The following is a 20248-nucleotide window of genomic DNA, read 5'->3' as shown; positions in this document are numbered from 1 at the left end:
CATCACTTCCCCTGAATTTCACAACACCACAGAATCTGGTGGTCTTCAGCGGTGAATTGGAAAGCAAATATAGAGGCCATTCCGTGTAGGGAATCCAACTATCTTGTAAATATTGGAAACATTTGTCAGGATAATAGGGGCATTGTCATACATAAAAATAGGGCGTAGTGTTTCATGTACAGGTCAAGCGGATTCCCGTCTACTTTCCTCTACCAGTGCGGGGAATGCGATCAACAGAAGTGATCGTCGCAGGTTTTGCGTAGGTTGGCAATGGCAAAGCGTTAATAAGTGCTTTGATGAAGCTACCGACATCTGCCGGTCGAAGAGCATCATGGGAAAATACAACAAAAGCAACCAAATACTGATTGGAATCACCCTTGGCAATGACCGCCGCATCTGTAGGAACCCCCTCGTCGGACTGGATGATAACTTTGGAGATACCATCAAGTTCTAGACACATTCCCCGAAGTTCGATCTGAGAATCACCTGAGATACGCCCCCGATACTCGACGTTCCCGTTGCTCAGGATCCTGCTGTAGTCGCCGCTTCGGTAATACCTGAGCCCGTTGAGGGTAATGAAGCGATTGCTCGTCTTGATATCGCGATTTAGATAGCCCAGTGCAACAGCAGGTCCACCAATGCAAATCTCACCTGGCCATCCTGTTGGCAACGGGTTCAATCTTTCATCGATGATGGTACTGTTGTAGCGTGGTAAGGGCCGTCCAACATGTATTAATTCGGCGTCACAATAGCTTTGCTTGTACACTATTGTCCCCATTGTACAGGCAATCGATATTTCGCAGGGACCATAGACGTTGATCAAAGTCAAATCAGACAAAGACGACGGGTCTCTTTAGTATTCCATTACCATCATCGTCTCTAGTTATGGGTTATGATTTGGGTGCCAGCCAAAAAAAAATGCGTCGAGGTCTTATGCTGGTTCTCGTTTTGGTTGGATTGAACGGTCTCTGAACGATATTCCGCGTAAATACCTGGGTTTGAGCCTGTTACAGAGGGATCATCCCTTCATCTTCTAAACAGCTCTGATGTTGATATGTTTTATGGTTGTACAACAAATCCAAGAGATCCTGAAATCCATCGTCCCAACTTGAAGAGGCACGGCCGGTGGATTCGCCGGTGGATTCTTTCAGCTTTCATATAGACCGAGCCATCGTCGACGAAGCCTCCTTTTACCGGGACCCAGAGATGTACATGATCCATTGCATTCTCCCGACCATTGATTTGCGCTCTTCATAGATAACAGAACTGAAGGAATAAATATAACGTTTATTACTCTACATGCTTGGGGAGCTTGGACGGGAGACAAGACTAGTAGTATGAGGAAGGTTCCACAGCTGCCGTAATCAGTTTTGCTCGCAGAGTCTGCCAAAAAGTCCGTGTTTCAACGCAACCAGCCAACGTTTGTAACAGTGCCCTGAAATTCGAGCTGGAAGTTGTGCCAAAATATTGTGGGTAGAAAGGCTCGCCCGCCAAGAAGCAGACCTGGTTTCTGAATTCCTCACGCCGAACCTGCTTGGGGAAGATGAGGATGAAGGAAACCAAGCCTCGGCCTCGATAAATGCCATCAATGCCTCCTGTCTGCACCCAAGCGAATAAAATGAATTTTGGTTTCTTTGATCACAGCTCCCAATTCACGCTGTCGTTGAACGCCGCCGAACAGCTCTTTTGGATGAGAACAAAACTCTTCACAACCGAAAATTACAGAGACAAGAGGGTTACATACATCAAGAAATAGAGATCCCCTAAACACATGACTGGCTAGTTACAAGAAGCTTGCTTCTTGGGGTTTCTATTCTGCAGGTGAATGGATCCAGTTTGATTGCCTACGGAGCTGCTGCATATCTGCTCGGAGTGTTGCGGTTTTGGAGCAAAATGGCCTCGAAATTGTAAGGAACCCAATGCTCGCCAGTCGGAGGCGGCTCAAAGTAAGAGAGAAAATGGTTCAGCACTTTGGTAGCCACCTCATCCCTGTAGACAACTCTTTGCTGCAGGTCCTTCTCGTCGAATTCCTCCTTGTTCCATCCGGACAATCTGGTGAGGTTATGGAGCTGCCTGTCCACCTCTCGCTTCTCGTCTTCATGAGTTGGTCCGGGAAGGTTCTTGACGCAGTATTTCTGCTCGTGGCCCTTCATCCCGTAATTGACGTTGATATGAAACCCTTTGGGCTTTTCCTCTGCCTTACTTGCACCCTCGCTGTCACCTTGTTTCTTTTTCTTCGGACTCTCAATGTCGACGCGGATCTCGAACCCATAAGTCCCGGATTTCATGGTCTCTGGCCGTCCGAATTCATTTTGATACGTGGCCGTAGCACGGCTTTTACCGGAAATTCCCGTCACTTGCTTATCACCGGCCCCTTGGGTGCCCAGCGTCATGGGCTGCACATTGTAAGCCTTTCTCAGCATTTCATGTCCCAGGATGTTTAGCGCTCTACGAAGTGGTGTTTCATCAAGCACCTGCTTTTCAGTGTTCTGTGAGGAATTACTCTTGGTTTTACTTTGCGCGTTCTTCCCACTGGTTCCTCGATGATCCACCAATGCTACCGGGTCATTCTGCACGTAGGCATAGAGATTGGGACCGTCGACTGTGCCCAGAGGATCGGCAGAGGTCCAGCGTCCCAGCCAGGGAGCGTAGTACCGGGCACCGCAGAGGTACAGCCCACTCTCTCCGTCCCGTTGGTAGCTCGCAAATCGATATTTCCGTGGTGCTCCGGTGCGCCGTGCGTGGTACGTGGTCGCTCCGTACGGAGAAAACTCCTCATACGAGACGACATCCGCCTGATCACCCAGCTCGAGGCTCTCGCTGATCTGGTACCGGGCAAGGTGACGTGAAGTCGACGACTCAACGATGACTAAGGGTGCGTCGGCAGCTATCTTCGTTGTTGTCCTCAGAGACATCGACGACCCGTCCCCGTGGTAGGTGGCGGAGAGGTCACACTGGGCAAGATATCGGGTCTCTTGTCGCTTGGTCGCTTGCGAGGGTCCGTTGCGACTGGTTCCTCGGTTGGTGACCTTGCGGACTCGTTCACCGCGCGCATTGTACACATACCATGTCTTCTCAGGCGTCGCATGCTTACCAACACGCTGCGTCGTCAGGGAGCGCAGTCGGTTGTTGCAGTCCCATTCCAAGGTGTACCCGGGCATCGAGGTCATGCAGCCATTAATCCCAGCATCACCTTCGTATTCATACCGCTCATGGCTGGATCCAACCTGTGTGCTCAACAACCGGTTGCTGGTCCCCTCGTAGGTGTACGTCCGTCTCCATCTTGTGTGTTTCGTATTGTCAGTGGGTTGGTGCTCGACTTTTGTAATGTTCCCAGCGCGGTCATATGCGTAGGTCTCGATATATTCAACTAATCCCTCCCCATTTCCAGGGATCACGTTCGGCGCTCCCAATTGGGACGAGTAGGGCTTGAGCTGAGGGGTTGATCCGTCGACCTGCTCCCTCCCAGTTGCCGATACGAGCTGGCCAAATGCATCATACTCAAAGTGCTGGGTAGGTGTGACTACCTCATTCTGGAAATAGACCGTCTGCTGCGCTCCATCGGTCTTCTTCACAACTTTCCCAAGGCAATCGTAGGTATAGGCGAGATCCTGCAGGATCGCACCGTCTCTGGCCCGCGTCACGGTGGTTCGATCGATTCTCCGCGTTTGTGCATTGTATATGTGGGTGGTCTGGGAACCATTGCCGTACGTGATGCATGACATCTTGCCATCTTCGGAATACTGGATGTTATCCACGGAAGACGTAGCTACAACGCTCTCTGCGGGATCCGTGTGAGACGGCACTCTTTCACCCGTTTCCTCCGCAGCTTCATCCTGCAAAGGGGATTGCGAAGTCGCCTTGGTTAGTCGACCGGCGACATCAAATGTATTTCGAACAATGTGACCACTGGCTGTCACGGTGCGCGTGGTGTGGCCCACCGCATTGAACGAGAATCTGGTGGTGTACATCTCGGGCTCCATCTCAATCTCACCTGCTGCCCAGTCCAATATTCCATCGTAGTTGATTGCATGCTGGACGGACGATTCCAGACAGTTGCCCTTGTAATCGAACGACACATGGGTTTCGATACCCGATTGATCATGGCATTGATACAGCTTCCCTCGCAGGTTATTCTTAGTCGCATCCAGGACACATGTCTCATCCCCGTACACATTCCAAACGAGCCTCCTTGGGGGTTGACGGCCCCCCGGTGACTCCAGCTCGATGAATTTGATCCTCCGCAGAGCGTCATAGGAGACACGCTTCCATGGACCAGTGTTGAATTTGGTTCGCACGGGGGCCCCGTCGCAGCCCACGAGCTGCCAGCTCTTCCCACTATCAATACTGTGGTTGAGGAGCGGTCGGTTCAAGCAGTCATACCAGGTCCTAGTGACAGAACGGTTGCATGCGTCGATAAGGGAAAATATATTTCCACGCCCGTCGTAAACCTTTCGGTTGTCTCTGGAGCACGTAGAACCTCGCTGCTCAATGAGAATATCCTTTCCCTGCGCGTTACAATGGACGATCATCGGAGTGTTGGCGTATACCTCCGACTTTCGTGCTGCATCTGCTTCTGCTCCTGTAATGCCTGTTCTTTGACAGTGCCATGTGGGCTGATACAACTGGGTATTCAGCAACTGGAAATGGATGCCAACATCCTCGTCTCCGGAGGGATCCTCTACGAGGATGGTGTCTCCGGCATCCCACCTCTCATCCCTCCAAGGGGTAATCCGACGCTTACTCCACGTATGGTCAGCATTGAGCTCCCCTACCCTGCGGCCAACCGGGTCCTTGAAGGTTATGGTGGCAGGGCGATCTGCACTGGCCGTCGGAGAATGGTACTCATGGGAAGCGCTGAAGAACGGAACCAGCTGTTTCACTGGGTCCCCTTGACGGTCGCGAAGCACGCAGCCACTGAACTGCCATCCTCTGTCCTGTCCATGTCCGACAAAGGCCGCTTTTTGAAAGTCATTGCCCGTGCCGTCGACGTACGTTATCTGGATCCTGATCTGGGCGTCTCCGTCTCGATAATGTTGATCTCGCACGAGGTCGGCACGAAAATTAGCGCTCTGGCCCTCTCTGTACCGATTCCGGTGGTAGATAGTCCTTGTCCCAGCGTATCCCAGGAGATTTGCAGCTTCCGGACCAGATGGATTCCGGGTAAATGACTCTAAATCCTCGGTGGTAATCTCGACGTCCAAGTCGTCCAGGCAGTCCCCAACCTTCTCATCTTGTTTTCCCATTGTGGCAACTCCCACAATTGCCCCCAGTGAATCTCGTGCCACTTTCTTTCGATTCCCATTGGCGTCAGTCATCATTATTGGCTGCAGTAAGGAATAGTTATGGACGGCTTTGGTTGTGTTCCCAACGGTGTCCAGCGACGCCACGACGAAGAGCTTGTAGGGATCTAACCATTCGTATGATGCCGTTTGAAATGGATCTACTGCCACGTTCGGGATATAAAACTGGCGGCGTGCGACCCCGAGTTCATCATCGGTGATCTGATCATTATGGAATCCATGCCGTGTCGATGGCACCCACCACTCGTTCTTGTGGCCACCGGCAGCAGGGCCAAGTTTAACGTAGCCTGCGCCCTGTAGTTCTTCCTTGATTGTACTGCCATCAACTGCGGTGCCGTCTAGCACCTCCTGAACAAATTCTTGCGTGAAACATAACTTGTAGGTTTGGTGCTTGACTGAATACGGATCGAGCTGGCACAGTGGGAGCAGCCCTCTTAGGTTTAGCTGACGATAGAGCGTGATCTCCTTCGCGTAGAGCACCTTATAGCCCTCCTTTGGAAGAGATTGAAACCGATCAGGACAGTCTTTTTGCATTGGAAAAGTGATCGATTGGCTGAGCAACGCACCATCCTCTGTGGATAATTGATCCCAACGATAACGCCCACCAACTCCAGTGTTCGCCAGGTTTGAACCCGGATATACCCTATATTGCGAGACCTTGGCAACTACTGGTTTATGAAAGTAGCTTCCAGTGTTCTCGACTGCGTTTGTGTATCTGGTCTCTGTGTATGTGATGGTCGTCTGTCTTTGGGCTTCCCAGTCTTGTCCATCTAGCGATTCCCGTTGTAGCTTGCCATAATTGACAACAGTCTCCCTCTCCACGTTGCCGTACGCATCGACCTTGAGAACAAGGGTGTGTTCTACCCTAGGATCGTTTCCTTTCTCTCTTTCGTACATTGTCTTCACCGTCTCGCGTGGATTAACTCGGGATATTCCGTTTCTGCCGGGACATGCCTCTTGGAGTCTAACCACTTCATATCCCTGTTGAATCACCACGTACGGTTGTTCGGTTTTGTCTGTCCCATCGTCACCGTAGATCTCTTGCTGACGGAGCCTGCCAACCAGTGCCACGTACGCCTCGTGAATTGCCGGCTCGGTCTGTGCTTGCGGCACAATGGTGCTCGACAGTGCTCGGGTCAGAGGTTCTTGCGTCAAGGGACTACCGGGAAGGATCAACTCCGCATCCAATCGTTCCAGTCCCGTGTAAAACCAGCTCCTGGTGACGGTGGGAGGGCGTTTGATTTGAGAACCGTTGACTCCCACCGCAAACTCTTCCGTAGTCCGCTCCTCGACCCTTTGGAAGCCGCGGAACTGACGCTCCCGGTAGTCGTAGTACCCGTTGTGATATCTGTAATGTGTTGTGTGTGATGTCTGAGCAACGTGATCATGGAATGTGGTCCTCTTCACGCAATTGACCGCAAAGGGCAACCGTGTGGCCCATGGATGGCCGCACAGCTTGTCCTCGAGAGCATAGCTAGTCGACGAGCGGTATTCCACTGTCGTCTCACCACCGATGCCGTTGGCTACACCAGTCAACAGATTCGGCTTACAGCCCCCCGTCATGTCGACCGCATCGACCTTTGTTGAGATTCCGAGTGCAGCGATGTTGTCCATATCAGATGTCCAACACAGCCACTGCGTGCCCTTTCCACCGATGTCAAAGATGTCTGCAGCAGAGAACCGATTGAGAGGAGGAATACAGGGTAAGAAATGCTCGGTACCCCAGCCGTTCCCCCATTGATTGTAATATACCAGAGCTCCACCCTGTGGTAAGAGATAAACGAGATCGCTCCCTCCAGAACCTGTCAAATCCGCCATCCGGATCCGGAGTGGGTTGAAGGCTGCGTCCGGAAACCGCGGGGAATTCTGCATCGGAACGGCCTGGCCAAATCGGCCATATCCCATGTTCGGCCAGTAGGAAATGCTCGTGCTGTGCACGCTGACGATGTCAGCCAGCCCGTCGCCTGTCATATCGGACACGAGGATGGCCCCTGTTGGGTCGAATGGCAGTCGCGGTGCTCCAGTTGTGCGACGCTCTTCCCCATATCCGTAAGGACCCAAGGACTCGTGCCAGAGCCACTCCAAGTCGTTGTTGGGGGGTCTGTACAGAATGTCCGTCTGGCCATTCCCGGTCAAATCCACTTTGTACGTGGTCCATGATCTGCCTGACGCGCCTCTGGTAGGGTACGCAGTGAACGGTGCGAAGCTGTCCCATTTACCATCCCCAGCGTTTGCGTAGAATCCCCGCAAACTCTGATCTTGTGAAACACACACCACGTCTACATTCCCGTTCTTGTTGACATCTTCAAAGCGCCAGTTATTCGACCAGATGGCCCTGGGAGCGCTGTCCTGGAGCCACGGCCCCCCAATGTGGATCTCGTTTCCCCGGCTCTGATTCGGATGATAGTACCATCCTCCACCGGGACTGTCTACGAGGACGCCCGGGACGCCGTCCGCATGGAGATCCACCCACTGCGCTCGCCCCGTAGTGAGTCCCGATAGATTCAACTCAACCGTCTCCGTTTGGAGGTTGTCCAGATCCGGGGGCTCTTGGTACTCAAACTCCACCGGTGGAAGGGCCAAAGCTGAGTATCGTCGTTCCCCGTGCTTCAACGTATGACCGGACATTGTGGAGGCTTTGAGGAGGCTCGTCCCTGATCTGCTGTCTTCTTCGTAGTGGAAGGCCGTTGAGGCGACTAGGTAGTCTGGATGTTGCAACTCCTCCGGGATGTGGTGAAACATGAGCACCCGACGACACCGCCGGTGCGTCCGGACCTCAAAGCCAGCCGTATGCAGTGCAAATGGATCAGGCCGGAGGGCCCAGGGCTGGGTGTCATGGCAGGTTGGGAAGGCTTCATCCTGGTCTCCATAGTCTAAGACAACTTCGAACATCCAGTACTCAGCCCCAGCGTCCTCGTTCAGGAGCTCGACCTCCCACGTTTCCACATCTCGATTGGGCCTCCTGTTGCCGTACTTAATAGACTTGAGATAGCGTTGATTGAGGCAGATGTCCGGGTCTTGTAACCCCAGTCTGTCCTCCGGCTTATACGAATGTACCATATAGTTGCCATGGCTATCATAAGTGTCACATACCAGCCATGAGAATGTGTGGTGGTGCGTCTCGGATGGGCTCGCTTCAATGGGAGCTATCCGGGACTCTGTGCTTCTCCCATAGATGGACGTCGTATTGTCGGATTGGATCACCTTCCAGAATATATCTCCGGGATCCGATATGCTCCCCCATCGCTCGATGCATATCGGGTCCCGTTCGACGCGAGGTCGATATCGCCTGACGCGATATCCCTCTCGGTCACACTCCACATATTCTGTGTTGTCGGACGACCGCAGCGGCACGAGCTCACCGACATGTGAGTGCACAAATACATCCCGGTCGTTATCGTATTCTGGAATTGCCTGGGATGTTTTACGGCTGATGCTCTCCACCCCGTCTAGTCGCCAGCCGAGCCCAAAAACCCCGTTGGTCGACGCCGATCCGGAGTCATAGATCAGGGCGAGGGATGGGCCGAAGCCACTACGGCCGGGCGATGTATGGATGGGGAGAGTGAAGGACATGCCCCCGGTCTGGGTATTGACGTTGAACTGCTCGCGTGCTGGTCGACTGCTGTCTCCATTTGCAAGAAGGTGACCGGGGAAACTCGAGGCCAGATCCCCTCCATTTTCTGAGCCACTTTCCACCACTGGGAAAGCGTGGCGGCTGGCCGTGGAGTGATAGGGCAATATATCCTGGAACTGGGCCCGTGTTGCTGCTGACATTGTCAGGGAATGAGTGAAGTTACTCTGACTACGAACAAATGACCGATCCTGAGTTATATGCCCGTAGACGCATTCCCTTTTCCCGTTAAATAGCGTGAGACAAGGGAACATGGCTGGAGACTGCATGGCCCATTGCAAAAATTGGCAGAATTGGCAAAGGAAATTTACACCTAAAGCGCGAAAATTTGCATTTGTTGGTACCACGTCGAGTAATAATGCTCCATGAGCAAGCGGAGGGGCTGAGGAGGATGGGCTATGGGGAATAATCTCACATCCTATCAGCTCAACAGAAACAATCATCTGCAATGCCAGCAAACAAGAGATCGTCATCTACTGACGACAGCATGCAGTTCCCCCCACCAGTTTCTGACCGGTTCCACCCTCTGGATTCGAGGGCCAGATGCCTTTGGCCTGACGAGTTCATGTTTCCAGTCCGAAATATATATCTGCTCCCATTGAATATCTCAGAAATCAACTTCTCCTGTACCGATTGCACATAGCACATCCGGTTCTGTTGATTTATCCAAGCACGTCCACATTTACACCAGTCCTGCTTGATTACCCGGTGATTTGTCTACCATGTTCCTCTACCTGGGCAGGCTCAACTATGAAAAGTATGCAGTAAACGAACTCATCTCTGTGATATTTCCCGGAGAAGTGGCACTCAACGGAGAGCCAGCGATAGCCATCTGGGAGTGGACAACGGATGCCGAGGGGGAGCAAAAGTCCTTATCGATGCGAATGGGCAAAATCGATAGCGTCAGGGCTGCGAGCCCCGGAAAGACCGAAATTGAGTTCCTCAAGGACAGTTATTACTGGTAAGCAGCGGGACTTATTTGAGTTAATTGGCCTCTGACAGGGGGAAAAACAGGTTCAAGGGAACTTTCCAAGGCGACGACCTGTAGTTGACTATGTACCATGAGTCACGTAAATGTGCCACGATATTACTGACGAAGCAGTACCCTCAGGAGGCATCATAGACAGGCGTTGATAGTACTGGAGGAATGAGAAGATTCCGATGTGGTGGGGAGACCAATGTGGGCATTCCTGTGACAATCGAGGTAGAATCATCCAATCCGTAGAATACTACTCCATACTCCGCAACTACTACTTCATTAAGCGGGGGGCTGCAAGTGAATCACATCCGCTAGGCATGCATTCCCAGCAACCAAGTAGGGACACGTGGAAGACATTCGAACACGTCAACAGGGAGTTTGCCCGAAGGAAAATGATGCAATGCCATGTTACAGCAAACGGAACCGTCATTTTCACTTTGCAACTGCAAATAAACAAAAGGAAACAAAGTAGGGAATGCAAACCCCGCGGGGGAACTCTTGGATAGACCCAGAGCCACGATCAGGCAATGTTTAGCACCTGATTGCGTACATCGCGTAACTACTCTACTGCCGGAAGAATTTATTGTCACCACGTGCAGGATAGCTGAAATTATGGTGAGTCTATGTCTCAGCCCATAGTGTTGCTGCTTTGTTACCGTGATTGCCAACTAAGATCCCACCAGGCAAATAACTTGGTCCTCGAAGGCGACGTCAAAGACCAGTGTGTGAGGCTGCTGGAGTCGGCATTTGGCACTGATGATCCGTATCTGGGCCATATACTGACGGTCCTCGATCGTACGGACTGTCTGCCGCTCGCAATTGGGGACCTTACGTCGAGTCAGGGTGTCTGGGTGGCAGGAGAAGGGGTGGATCAGGAGCAGGTGAAACACGACAAGGCCAAACTAAAGATCATGGGATATCTTCTGGAGCATTCCGGAGGCTCCCTACCGTTTGTCAACTTTTGCATAAACCGACTGAGAGTGTCCCACCATATCCTCCACCTCTCCTCCTGGCGTCAGGAGCTCGCAACACTGGTCTTCTCGTATGGGAAGAGAGAAGTGCTGGCAGAGTATGTTTCACCCTGGGTTGAGATCTGTCGACATCTTTTCCTCTCCGAACCACAGGCCGTGATGTGCGCGCTCGTTGGGTGTAGTGAAACCCCACTGCCCGAAAATGTAGAGATCTTGAGGGACAAAATTTTCCATGTCCTACACTTAGTGCAGAGATACCACTTTGACCTGCTACGGGAGCCGATAGGAGCGGTTCTGCGCGAAGGCAATATACTCGCAGAGGCGGAGGTGGAGCCAGATGAGGCAGAGGCTGTCCAGAATTTTCTGTCCAGACTGCAGCAACTTCAAGGACTAGTCAGTGAACCGGACGACCTCGTCTCCCTGATCCAGTGCGAGGGATACAATTCCGCCAAAGACATTGTGGATCATAAGGTCCAGGCAGTAGAATGCATGGAGGCAAACGGCATTCCGTCAGAACGGGTACAGGCCATTGTCAGTCATGCCCAAGTGCTCGAGCTTCGAAGAGACCAGTTGTGGCGAGAGGTACTCGACAAGCGTGGCACTGGTGGCATCGCGGATGTGAGGCTGGCCGCGGTCGATGCCGCATCTGACGATGACGGACCACCTGACGAGAGGCCACCACTTGCAGACGTAATAAACATGACGGAATTATTTGGTCTACAGAGTATGGGTTGTATTGAGTGCGCCTCGGTCACCGGGCCGGCAGCTTATTTCGTGGACTTGCTGCAGAAGCTCGGAGCCATTCGACTTGGGACGACAGGAAACGAGACGCTCAGGAGCAAACTATTTGAAAGAAGGCCGGATCTGGCCGATCTCGAGCTCTCCTGCGCGAATACCAAGGTGCTGATACCCTACATTGATCTGGTAAACGAGGTGCTGGAGTCGGTCCTGTGGAATGCAAAGCAGGGACGTCGGCCCAAGATCCAAGCATTCAACATGGGTGAGCACAGCTCCAGCGAGGCTTATATCGCGCAGCCTCAAAATACAAACCTAAAGGTCTACCAGGAAATCGTGCAGCCAATGATCTATCCAATGCACGTTTTCCCCTATAACCAGGCTACACATGCAACCCGGGCGTGCTTGACGGCCCTTGGTATTTCCCGAATCCAATTAATGCGTACTCTCCGTGCTCCCCGTCGGATTTCAACATGCCCAGAGCAGAAACCTGACGCAGAAAAGATCCTGGCACGGAGTGTTGCTGCTGAATCTCTCGGCCTGCAGCGGGAGGATTATGTCGCCATCACGCGAGAAAGCTGCTACTCCCTCGAATACCTCCTCTCCCAGGACCAGACCTGGAACGAAGACTCGTACTGCCACAGTATCGGACTGAAAGATATTCACGAGTACTGGGGATACACCAGCCAGGAGGAAATGTGCGGAGAGAGCGGCTTAACGCTGATCAAGCGTGAGCTATTACCCCGGAGCGGGCTCGACTTTCAGGGCCTGTTGTCCATACTGAAAACCAGATTTATGGGCAAGCGTCTAGTCATCTTATCGAAGAATGGTGGTGTTGTGTTTACCGACAGCCTGGACAATATGCGTTTGCGACAGCTTCCTCGAAAGGGAGACCAGGAGACACTGAGCCTTGACCCTGACATCTGTCATGAGCTTCAAGCATTCCTCCGACTGAAAGAGAAGCTTCAGTGGCCACTAGATGAGTTAGACAGCCTCCTTGTTACGCTGTCCGGCACCAGAACCTCATCCATTGACCCCCAGCTGATGGACGAGCTCGCAGCGGTTCAGGAGCTGTCAGAGCTGACTGGCATCAATCGAGCCGAGCTTCAGCCTCTCTGGGGAGGGATTGATGTCGAAGACCAAAATTTGCTATATAGCCGGCTCTTCTACAACCTGCACGGATTCCAGGCAGGATCGATGCAGGTTCCGGGGAATCTACCTCTGATTTTGTCCGGACTGCAGCTCAGCGTTTCCGAGTATGAAGCAGTCATGTCGGCTAGCCAACTAACCAGCCCCCTTGGCCATGATGGGATTCGTCAGCTCTATAGGGTGGCAATTCTTTGTAGGATGCTGGGAATATCACCCTTTTTATACGGTGAGGTTCTCTCCGTCTACCCCGATGATACTGATCCCTTCCATGGACCCAGAGAAACTCTCGCGCTCATAAAGAAATGGAAGGAAATCACATCGATCCCCGGCTCGTGGGCACCAGAGCAGTTGTTATTTATCCTGCGAGGAGAGTCCAGGGTTCCTGACAGCAGCACAAATCAACCTGCCGTCGATAAAAATCTACAGATTGCAGCGTCAATTGTGTCATCTACTGCCACATCGACCGTCAAGTTTGATAGCGTCACTGCGATTATTGAAACTGACCTGAGGAATCGCGTCAGTCAATTGGCTTCCATGATTTTCGGGGAGGAGCAGGGAAAGGAGATCGTCCATTTCATTGACAAGGGTGGCACACCGGATGACAAAGCCAGAATCACAGCACTCATACGGTTTGTGTTTGGCGAGAATGCGCCAGGAGTGATTGAAAGCATTGAACAAGAGCAAAATTCTACGGCCCAGATGCGAGTCTTTTACAGCCAGCTTGCTGCTGCCGTTTCTACAGCTCAACGCAGTCAAGTGATCCTAGCAAGCTTGCAGCCACACTTTCCAGGGCTTGACATAACAACCCTGCAGTTCTGTTTAACGGAAATCATTCATGTGAGAGAGAAACGACTAGACGGGAAATCGAGCGCCTTGTGCGGTATGGATACCCTCCTTGGTCTTTCTCGTCTACCAACAGCACAAGACTCCGAGTTTCAAGGTTACTTTCGGCTGCCTAAAACGGGGAGATACAACATCGATCTGGCTCCGGCACATGAGCCAGAGGGAGAGAAAGCTAGAAGACTCGTGCTGGATGGGACGCCGCTGGTCCTCCATGGCAACGGACCGCAGAGAGCAGAAACAAGTCGACTGTTGGCTGCGCACTGGTACAAACTGGAGTATACCGGTCCTTTTTCGGACTTGGACTGGTCGTCTCAGGAGACAGTTCCACCTACACACGTCTCCTTTACTGGTAACAATCTCATCCGTCAAGAGACATTGGAGACTACCAGCTCAGTGGTGGCGAAGCTGACGCAACTGAGCGAGGTTATAAGCCACCTGGATCTGAAGATTTCGGAGGTCCGCGTGTTGCAAGCAAAGGGAATTTACTTAAATTCTCTGACGCTTGCGAATTTAATTCAGCTCGTCAAGTACCGCCTACTACGGGAAGAGTTCCAGAGAGCTGGCGCCAAAGAACGACTGCTCGAGCTTTACCGATGGCTCTCTGCTCAAGACCCTGAAACCTCCTTGGCCAGCAAAATCCAGAGTACTACAGGGTGGACAATCCAAGAATGCACCGATTATCTGCACGGCAGATACCCGGGAATGAAAGACGCCAATCTCCTCCAAGTCTTCGGTGATATTAACGAGCTCTTTGAGATGCGCGAAGTGATGCGATTTGTCCGAAGAGGAGGTCTGTCCAATGTACCCCTACAGACGCTGTTCGAAATGGCTACTCCAGTGAAGCCCGAATTGCCGTCCGAGCAACGGCCAGGGTCAGTAACAGCAGAGTTCAACAATGCTGCTATTCTGCGCTCAGCAATACAGTCAAGGCATTCCTCTGGCTCGGGTGCAGTTGGCTCGACCTCGCTTTCTACCGCCAACGATCAGATCCGCAAGAGCCAACGAACAGCCTTGATTCACTGCCTGCTAGTCCAAAGTAAACTATCAGCAGATCAACCCCCACTCAGAGATGCCAATGACCTCTTCGGACATTATCTAATTGACGTCCAGATGGGCACAGAACTCCACACCTCTCGAATCAAGCAGGCCATCTCCACTGTTCAGCTCTTCCTCCAGCGATGTATGCTGGGGAGCGAAAAGAAGCAGGGGATCCGGAGTACGCTTCTGCGGGAAAACCTGTCGGACTGGGAAATCGAAAACATGATGCGCTATCGCCTCTGGGAGGCAAACCGCAAGTCGTACCTGTACCCAGAGAATTGGATTGATCCGACCCTCCGTGATGATAAAACGGAGCAGTTCCAGACTGTGGAGGGTACTGTCATGCAGTCCAAGCTGGATGATCAGAGGATCGCCGACATCATCAAAGGCTACGTCCATAGCGCGACTGAGGTTGCGGACATTGAGATTGTCTCGTATCTCTGGGAAAGGAAGGACACCGGAGAGATCCCTGGGGAGTCCGAATTTCACTTCTTTGGCCGCAGCCGAACCATTCCTCCGGCGCATTATTATCGCAAGCTGCACGTCCGAGTCAACACGGGGAGCTCGCTGAATCAACTGCCCCGATGGAAGCGGGAAATCCTGTCCCAGTGGGATAAGGGGAATCGGGGCAAATTTGTCAATTTCTGGTGGTCTTCGGTCCACCGGATGAGGTTAAGGGAGAAGCTTTGGTACCTGGAGAACCTGCTTGGAGACATCGTTCTATGGCCATCGTGGGAAAGATTAGGCGTCGTTACCGAATTGCGGAAACGATTGTGCCGCATGGAGCCCCAGCAACACGAGGCAGAAGGCCTCATCGCTCTGATGAAAGAGCTGGGAGTAGAAAGATCGAGACCTCCATCCAACACGGACGACGTTGCCAGCCTCCTGGCAAAAGTTCTCGGAGAACCGACGGAAGCTCGAAAACAGATCCCTCGTCTCGCAAAGGTCATCGGCGAATTGGGTGGTAATCAATCAAGTATACGGATCAGAGACTACCTCGTCTTCCACTTGGGCCTCTCCATCGCCAAGGGATCACTCTCAGCCACGGCCACCGAGTGGTCCCCGTGGACGAAGCTCAGTGCCGACATCCCCATGTACGAACACGACTACGACATGACCAAATTGGACGCGCCTGGAACATATCTTATCCCGGCTATCTCGAACGGCCGTCTACTCGTGTTTATCCCAGATATCATCACCGGTCAGCAGTCAGCGTTGGGACAGGCAGAAGGGGGTATAAATGACTCCAAGTATGGGGAGCTGACCGATAAGAAAGTGGTCGGATCCCTTCCCCATCAGCACTGGGAGATTCGTCTCGGTTACATTGAGTATATCAACGGGAAATGGTCCGCAAAGAAGTTGTCACAATCGTCGATTCGCATTCAGCAGAACAAGGACCAGAAGCTACAGAGCATAACTAGCTTTCTCTTCCGGGTTGGTAAGAAGGCGAGTCGTATTACGGAGGATCAACCCAAGGCCAGGGAAACCCTGAGCGTCACTGTAGAATCACTAACGAGCGGTGGAGGTGGCGGCCACATCTGGGGAAAGTTTGAGGTTAGAGGCCATCAATTGATCTTGACGGACCATTCAACCACCATCCCAACCCCCTCGTTGCGCAAGACAGCCTCTGAGATTCCGATTGCTGTACAGTACGGCCCACGCGTTGAATTCTGCAGAATCAAGTTTAACGAAAAGCCGACTAGCGGTGCATTGAAGAGAGCGGGGGTATCCGGAGCCGGTCAAAGCCCAGATACGATGGAGCCACTTTTTGCAGAGGCCCGAGGGTCGGTACGCTCGTGGCTCATGTCGTTTCCAAGCAATTCTCTCCCTCAGGGTCTGGTCATGGAAGCCGCCGGTTCTCATGCGATTGAGACGTACTTTAGCTTCCCCGTTAACCCGAGGGCGAGACACGACCAACAGGACTGGATAACGGAAAGGCTCACAGACTTTGCTACTCCCCTCCTCATGCAAAATGTGAACTCTGACCAGAGCCCAAAAGACGTTTATCGTGCTCTCCGTGACCTACCCAGTAACCTACAAGATGAGGCCTTTGGGAGACGGCACTCTGTTGTCTTCCACGAGAGGGCTACTCCGTCGGCAGTCTATCATTGGGAGCTCGGGGTCCATATACCCAGCCTCCTCATGGAGCGACTAATTGCGACCCAGCAGTACGAGCTGGCATTGAAGGTGGCCCGGCTGGTATTTGACCCCACGACCGACGGCGAACGAGTGGACCGATGCTGGTCATTTCCACCATTCCGAGACGAATATACTCGAACTGGCATCATGCCGGACTTCACCAGAACCTGGGAAACGACCATAGCAACGGAGGAGTGGCGCGCCAGCAAGGGCAATGTTCATGCGGCTGCCCGGTATAAGCCCCGAGCCTACATGATGCGCTTCGTGATCAAGTATATCCAGGCTCTGGTGGCCCTGGGCGATCAGTACTTCCGACAGGAGACAATGGAGAGCATCCCATTAGCGATCCAACGGTATAGCGAGGCCGACCACCTGTTCGGCCCCCGTCCGGTAGAAAATCCCCGTCTGGGCAAGTATCCTGTAATGACATACAACGATATCCAGAGTGAGCTCGACCCTTCGTCCAATGTCAACGTTGACCTAGGCCTCGACTTTCCATTCTTCAGTGAGCCAGGAGCCCGGGGCAAAGCCGGTCTGCGCCATGGCAACTCAGAGCGCTTTGCCTTGATCAGAACGCTGTACTTCTGCATTCCGTCGAACCCGGAGCTGGTTTCATTGCGGGACCTGATCGATAGTCGGCTCTATAACATCCGAAACGGCATGGACATCAATGGCAATGTGCGCACGCTTCCTTTGTTCGAACCCGCCCTGGACCCAGGGATGGTGGTGCGGTCGAATGCCGCTGCGGCTGGTCCCGGCACATCGAGCCTTTTGGGTGGCTTGGAGAATCCAATGCCTCGATACCGTTTCCGAGTGCTGATGCAGCATGGCCATGACCTTGTCAACGAGCTCAGGGACTCGGCACAGCAGTTGCTCTCCATCAAGGAAAAGAAGGACGGGGAGGCACTGGCCATTCTCCGTTCCAAGCATCAGAACGCAGTCCTTCAGCTCATTATAAAGGTCAAGGAACGGCAAAAGGTGGAATCAGAAAAGGCGGTTGCCGTGCTCCATGAGTCCCGAAGACAACAGGAAGCGCGACTGCAGTACTACCTCGAGCTCATTGGGCAGAGTATTAGCACCGTCCAGAACCAGAAGACAGGCCCAGCCACAGAGGGATACGAGATCAAGCCCATCCCTCGTCGCGGTCAGCCATGGATAGATATCCCGCAGGCATTTATAAACCCGAGCTCAGATGACCTCCGCATGTCCCCGTTCGAGAAGGCCGAGTTGGACCTGTATGAGCAGGCATCGGGCAAGAACCAAAAGGCAGCGCAGCAGGATTATCAAGCCGCTGTAGTCTCGGTAATTCCAGCGGTCACCGTCAATGTGCAACCGATGGGCGTGGGACTGAGCACCAGTTTTGGTTCCAACACCATCGGACAATTCTTCGCCAGTCAGGCCAGCATGTACAGGCAGGAAGGCCAGCAGTTTGCAGACAATGCCTCTCGTGCGGCCCGCATGGCAGCGGCCACACGCCTTCTACAGGAACGGAGACACGAAGCAAATACAATCGGTCGAGAACTCATGAGGATCGACAAGGATCTGGCACAGATGGAAGCTCGTCTGGCCACTTGCGACGCCGAAATCCAGACCCAGCAGCAAGAAATCGAGAATGCGGCCGCGGAGGAAGAATGGTTGAATCGAAAGTACACGAACAAGCAGCTCTACGCGGTTTTGGACAATTCCCTGAGCGCCATGTTCCACCAGACATACTTGCTCGCCATAGAGATGATGAAGATCGCCTGGAAAGCCCTTAATTTTGAGCATGCTGTCCCCTCTCAGAACGGATCCTTGAGTGCACTTCAAATGCCATCAAATGCCAGCGGCTATTGCGAGAAATCCGTGGATGGACTGCTGTCCAGCAAAGCTTTGTTCCTGGAGCTGAAGCAGATGGAGATGCGCTATCTGGAAGACCACACGCACGACTATGAAATCGTTAAGAATATCTCCCTCCGGCAGCTGAACCCTGAATCCCTGTTGAAACTTCAAGCGGACGGCAACACCGAGTTCAAGCTCTCAGAGGCTCTCTTTGACCTGGACTTCCCCCGTCACTACTGCCGCCGCATATCCTCGGTTGCCTTGTCCATTCCCTGCATCGTCGGCCCCTACGCCTCTCTAAACTGTACGCTCAGTCTCCAGCATCACGAATACCGAGTATCATCTCAGCACAGTGACAGCATCCGCACCGACCCAGTCCCAATCACATCCATTGCCGTCAGCAGCGGGGTGGAGGACAGTGGAGTCTTTGATCTCAACTTCCGCAGCAGCGACCGGTACGGGCCATTCGAAGGCGCAGGTGCCATTTCATCGTGGAGTCTACAACTTCCAAAACACCGCCAGTTCGACTACAGCACCATCAGCGATGTAGTGCTGCATCTCCGCTACACAGCCCTAGATGGCAGCTCCGTTCGAGAAACGAACGCTTCCAGGACCATCGATGAATTCTTTGCTGCCACGCACACACTGGCCATCAATCTCAGCAGTGAATATGCAGCACAATGGCAACAAATGTGGACTTCTGGGGTGATGGAGTTGCCCAGCTTGATCCCAAGACTCCCCTACTGGACACGTGACAAGACGGTTACTCCAAGCAAGGTCTCATTGCTCACTGCCCTGGGCGACAATGTATCTTTCCAGCTAAAGGCCAAGGGTTCCCAATCCCACACCATTTTGCAAACAGCGGGTAAGCAATACGGATACAACTTGTTTACTGCCAGTGACTCCTTGCCCGGTATCCAAGAACTTTGGAATATCGTGTTGAAGGGCTTGGGCTCACCCAAGCAAGGGCGGGGATGGCTGTTGGTTGGTTATGGGGTGAAGTAATAGGTTTTATATAAAGTTATCTCAGCGTTTACCAAAATTGTCTTTCACACTTAACAGGTATCAATCAGAGTGTATCTAAAGTTCCCCCGTGGCTATATATATACTAGATCTCAAGTCCTAGTAGTTTAATGAGTGTACTTTAGCTTTACATTAACCAATAAATTAATCAAAGGTATATTAACCCGATGGCACAAGATCCAAGGCAGCACAGAAGCTTTGTCACCATAACCCTACTGACAAAACTCCATGCCATGCAGGAGCCGAATGTTGCGGCCCACATGCAGGCCTAACACTCTAGACAGTGGAGTTGGTATTTTAAGCTGAATATCAAGCTTTGAAAGAACAGTATCAGGTTTAGTGGCATAAGACCAGTTGCTTCAAAGCCACTTTGAATATTTAATAATAATAAAGCTTTGAGATGAACAGAAGGATAGATTGCTAAAAAACCTAGTTTTTTAATAGAGTGGATTCCTTTTTGCATCATATCTGCAATCTTTTGGCTATAGAGATATTTTAACGGCGAGAAACAGCTCACATCTAGTGGCTGTAGAAGATGTGAAGAATAAGGAGGTAAGTAAAAAGGAATAATTTTTTATTTATACAAAATTTATTAAACTCTTCAGTGGCGTGGCTGCTA

At 52.3% G+C, this 20248-nt stretch overlaps 3 protein-coding genes across 3 annotated transcripts; 2 read left to right on the top strand and 1 right to left on the bottom strand.

Annotated features, from left to right (window-relative positions):
* Positions 1-199: 199 nt before the first annotated feature.
* Positions 200-9077, bottom strand: ATNIH1004_008327 (uncharacterized protein; the record flags this gene model as incomplete). The annotated part of the gene is made up of 2 exons (XM_033572938.1): positions 200-698; positions 1849-9077. 2 exons carry the CDS (start codon positions 9075-9077, stop codon positions 200-202), a joined length of 7728 nt encoding a protein of 2575 aa, XP_033423490.1.
* A 579-nt stretch (positions 9078-9656) lies between these two features.
* On the top strand, positions 9657-10068 carry ATNIH1004_008326 (uncharacterized protein; the record flags this gene model as incomplete). Its single annotated transcript, XM_033572937.1, has 3 exons — positions 9657-9895; positions 9949-9978; positions 10062-10068. The coding sequence occupies 3 exons, from the start codon at positions 9657-9659 to the stop codon at positions 10066-10068; spliced, it is 276 nt and encodes a 91-aa protein (XP_033423489.1).
* A 457-nt stretch (positions 10069-10525) lies between these two features.
* Positions 10526-19611, top strand: ATNIH1004_008325 (uncharacterized protein; the record flags this gene model as incomplete). Its single annotated transcript, XM_033572936.1, has 2 exons — positions 10526-10528; positions 10597-19611. 2 exons carry the CDS (start codon positions 10526-10528, stop codon positions 19609-19611), a joined length of 9018 nt encoding a protein of 3005 aa, XP_033423488.1.
* Positions 19612-20248: the final 637 nt, after the last annotated feature.

The sequence above is a fragment of the Aspergillus tanneri genome (assembly GCF_003426965.1).
Source record: "Aspergillus tanneri strain NIH1004 chromosome Unknown AapTan_6_pilon_pilon_pilon, whole genome shotgun sequence".
In the NCBI taxonomy this organism is placed as follows: Eukaryota; Fungi; Ascomycota; class Eurotiomycetes; order Eurotiales; family Aspergillaceae; genus Aspergillus; species Aspergillus tanneri.
The sequence above is the reverse complement of the archived record's forward strand: the minus strand, read 5'-3'. Positions and strand labels throughout refer to the sequence as shown.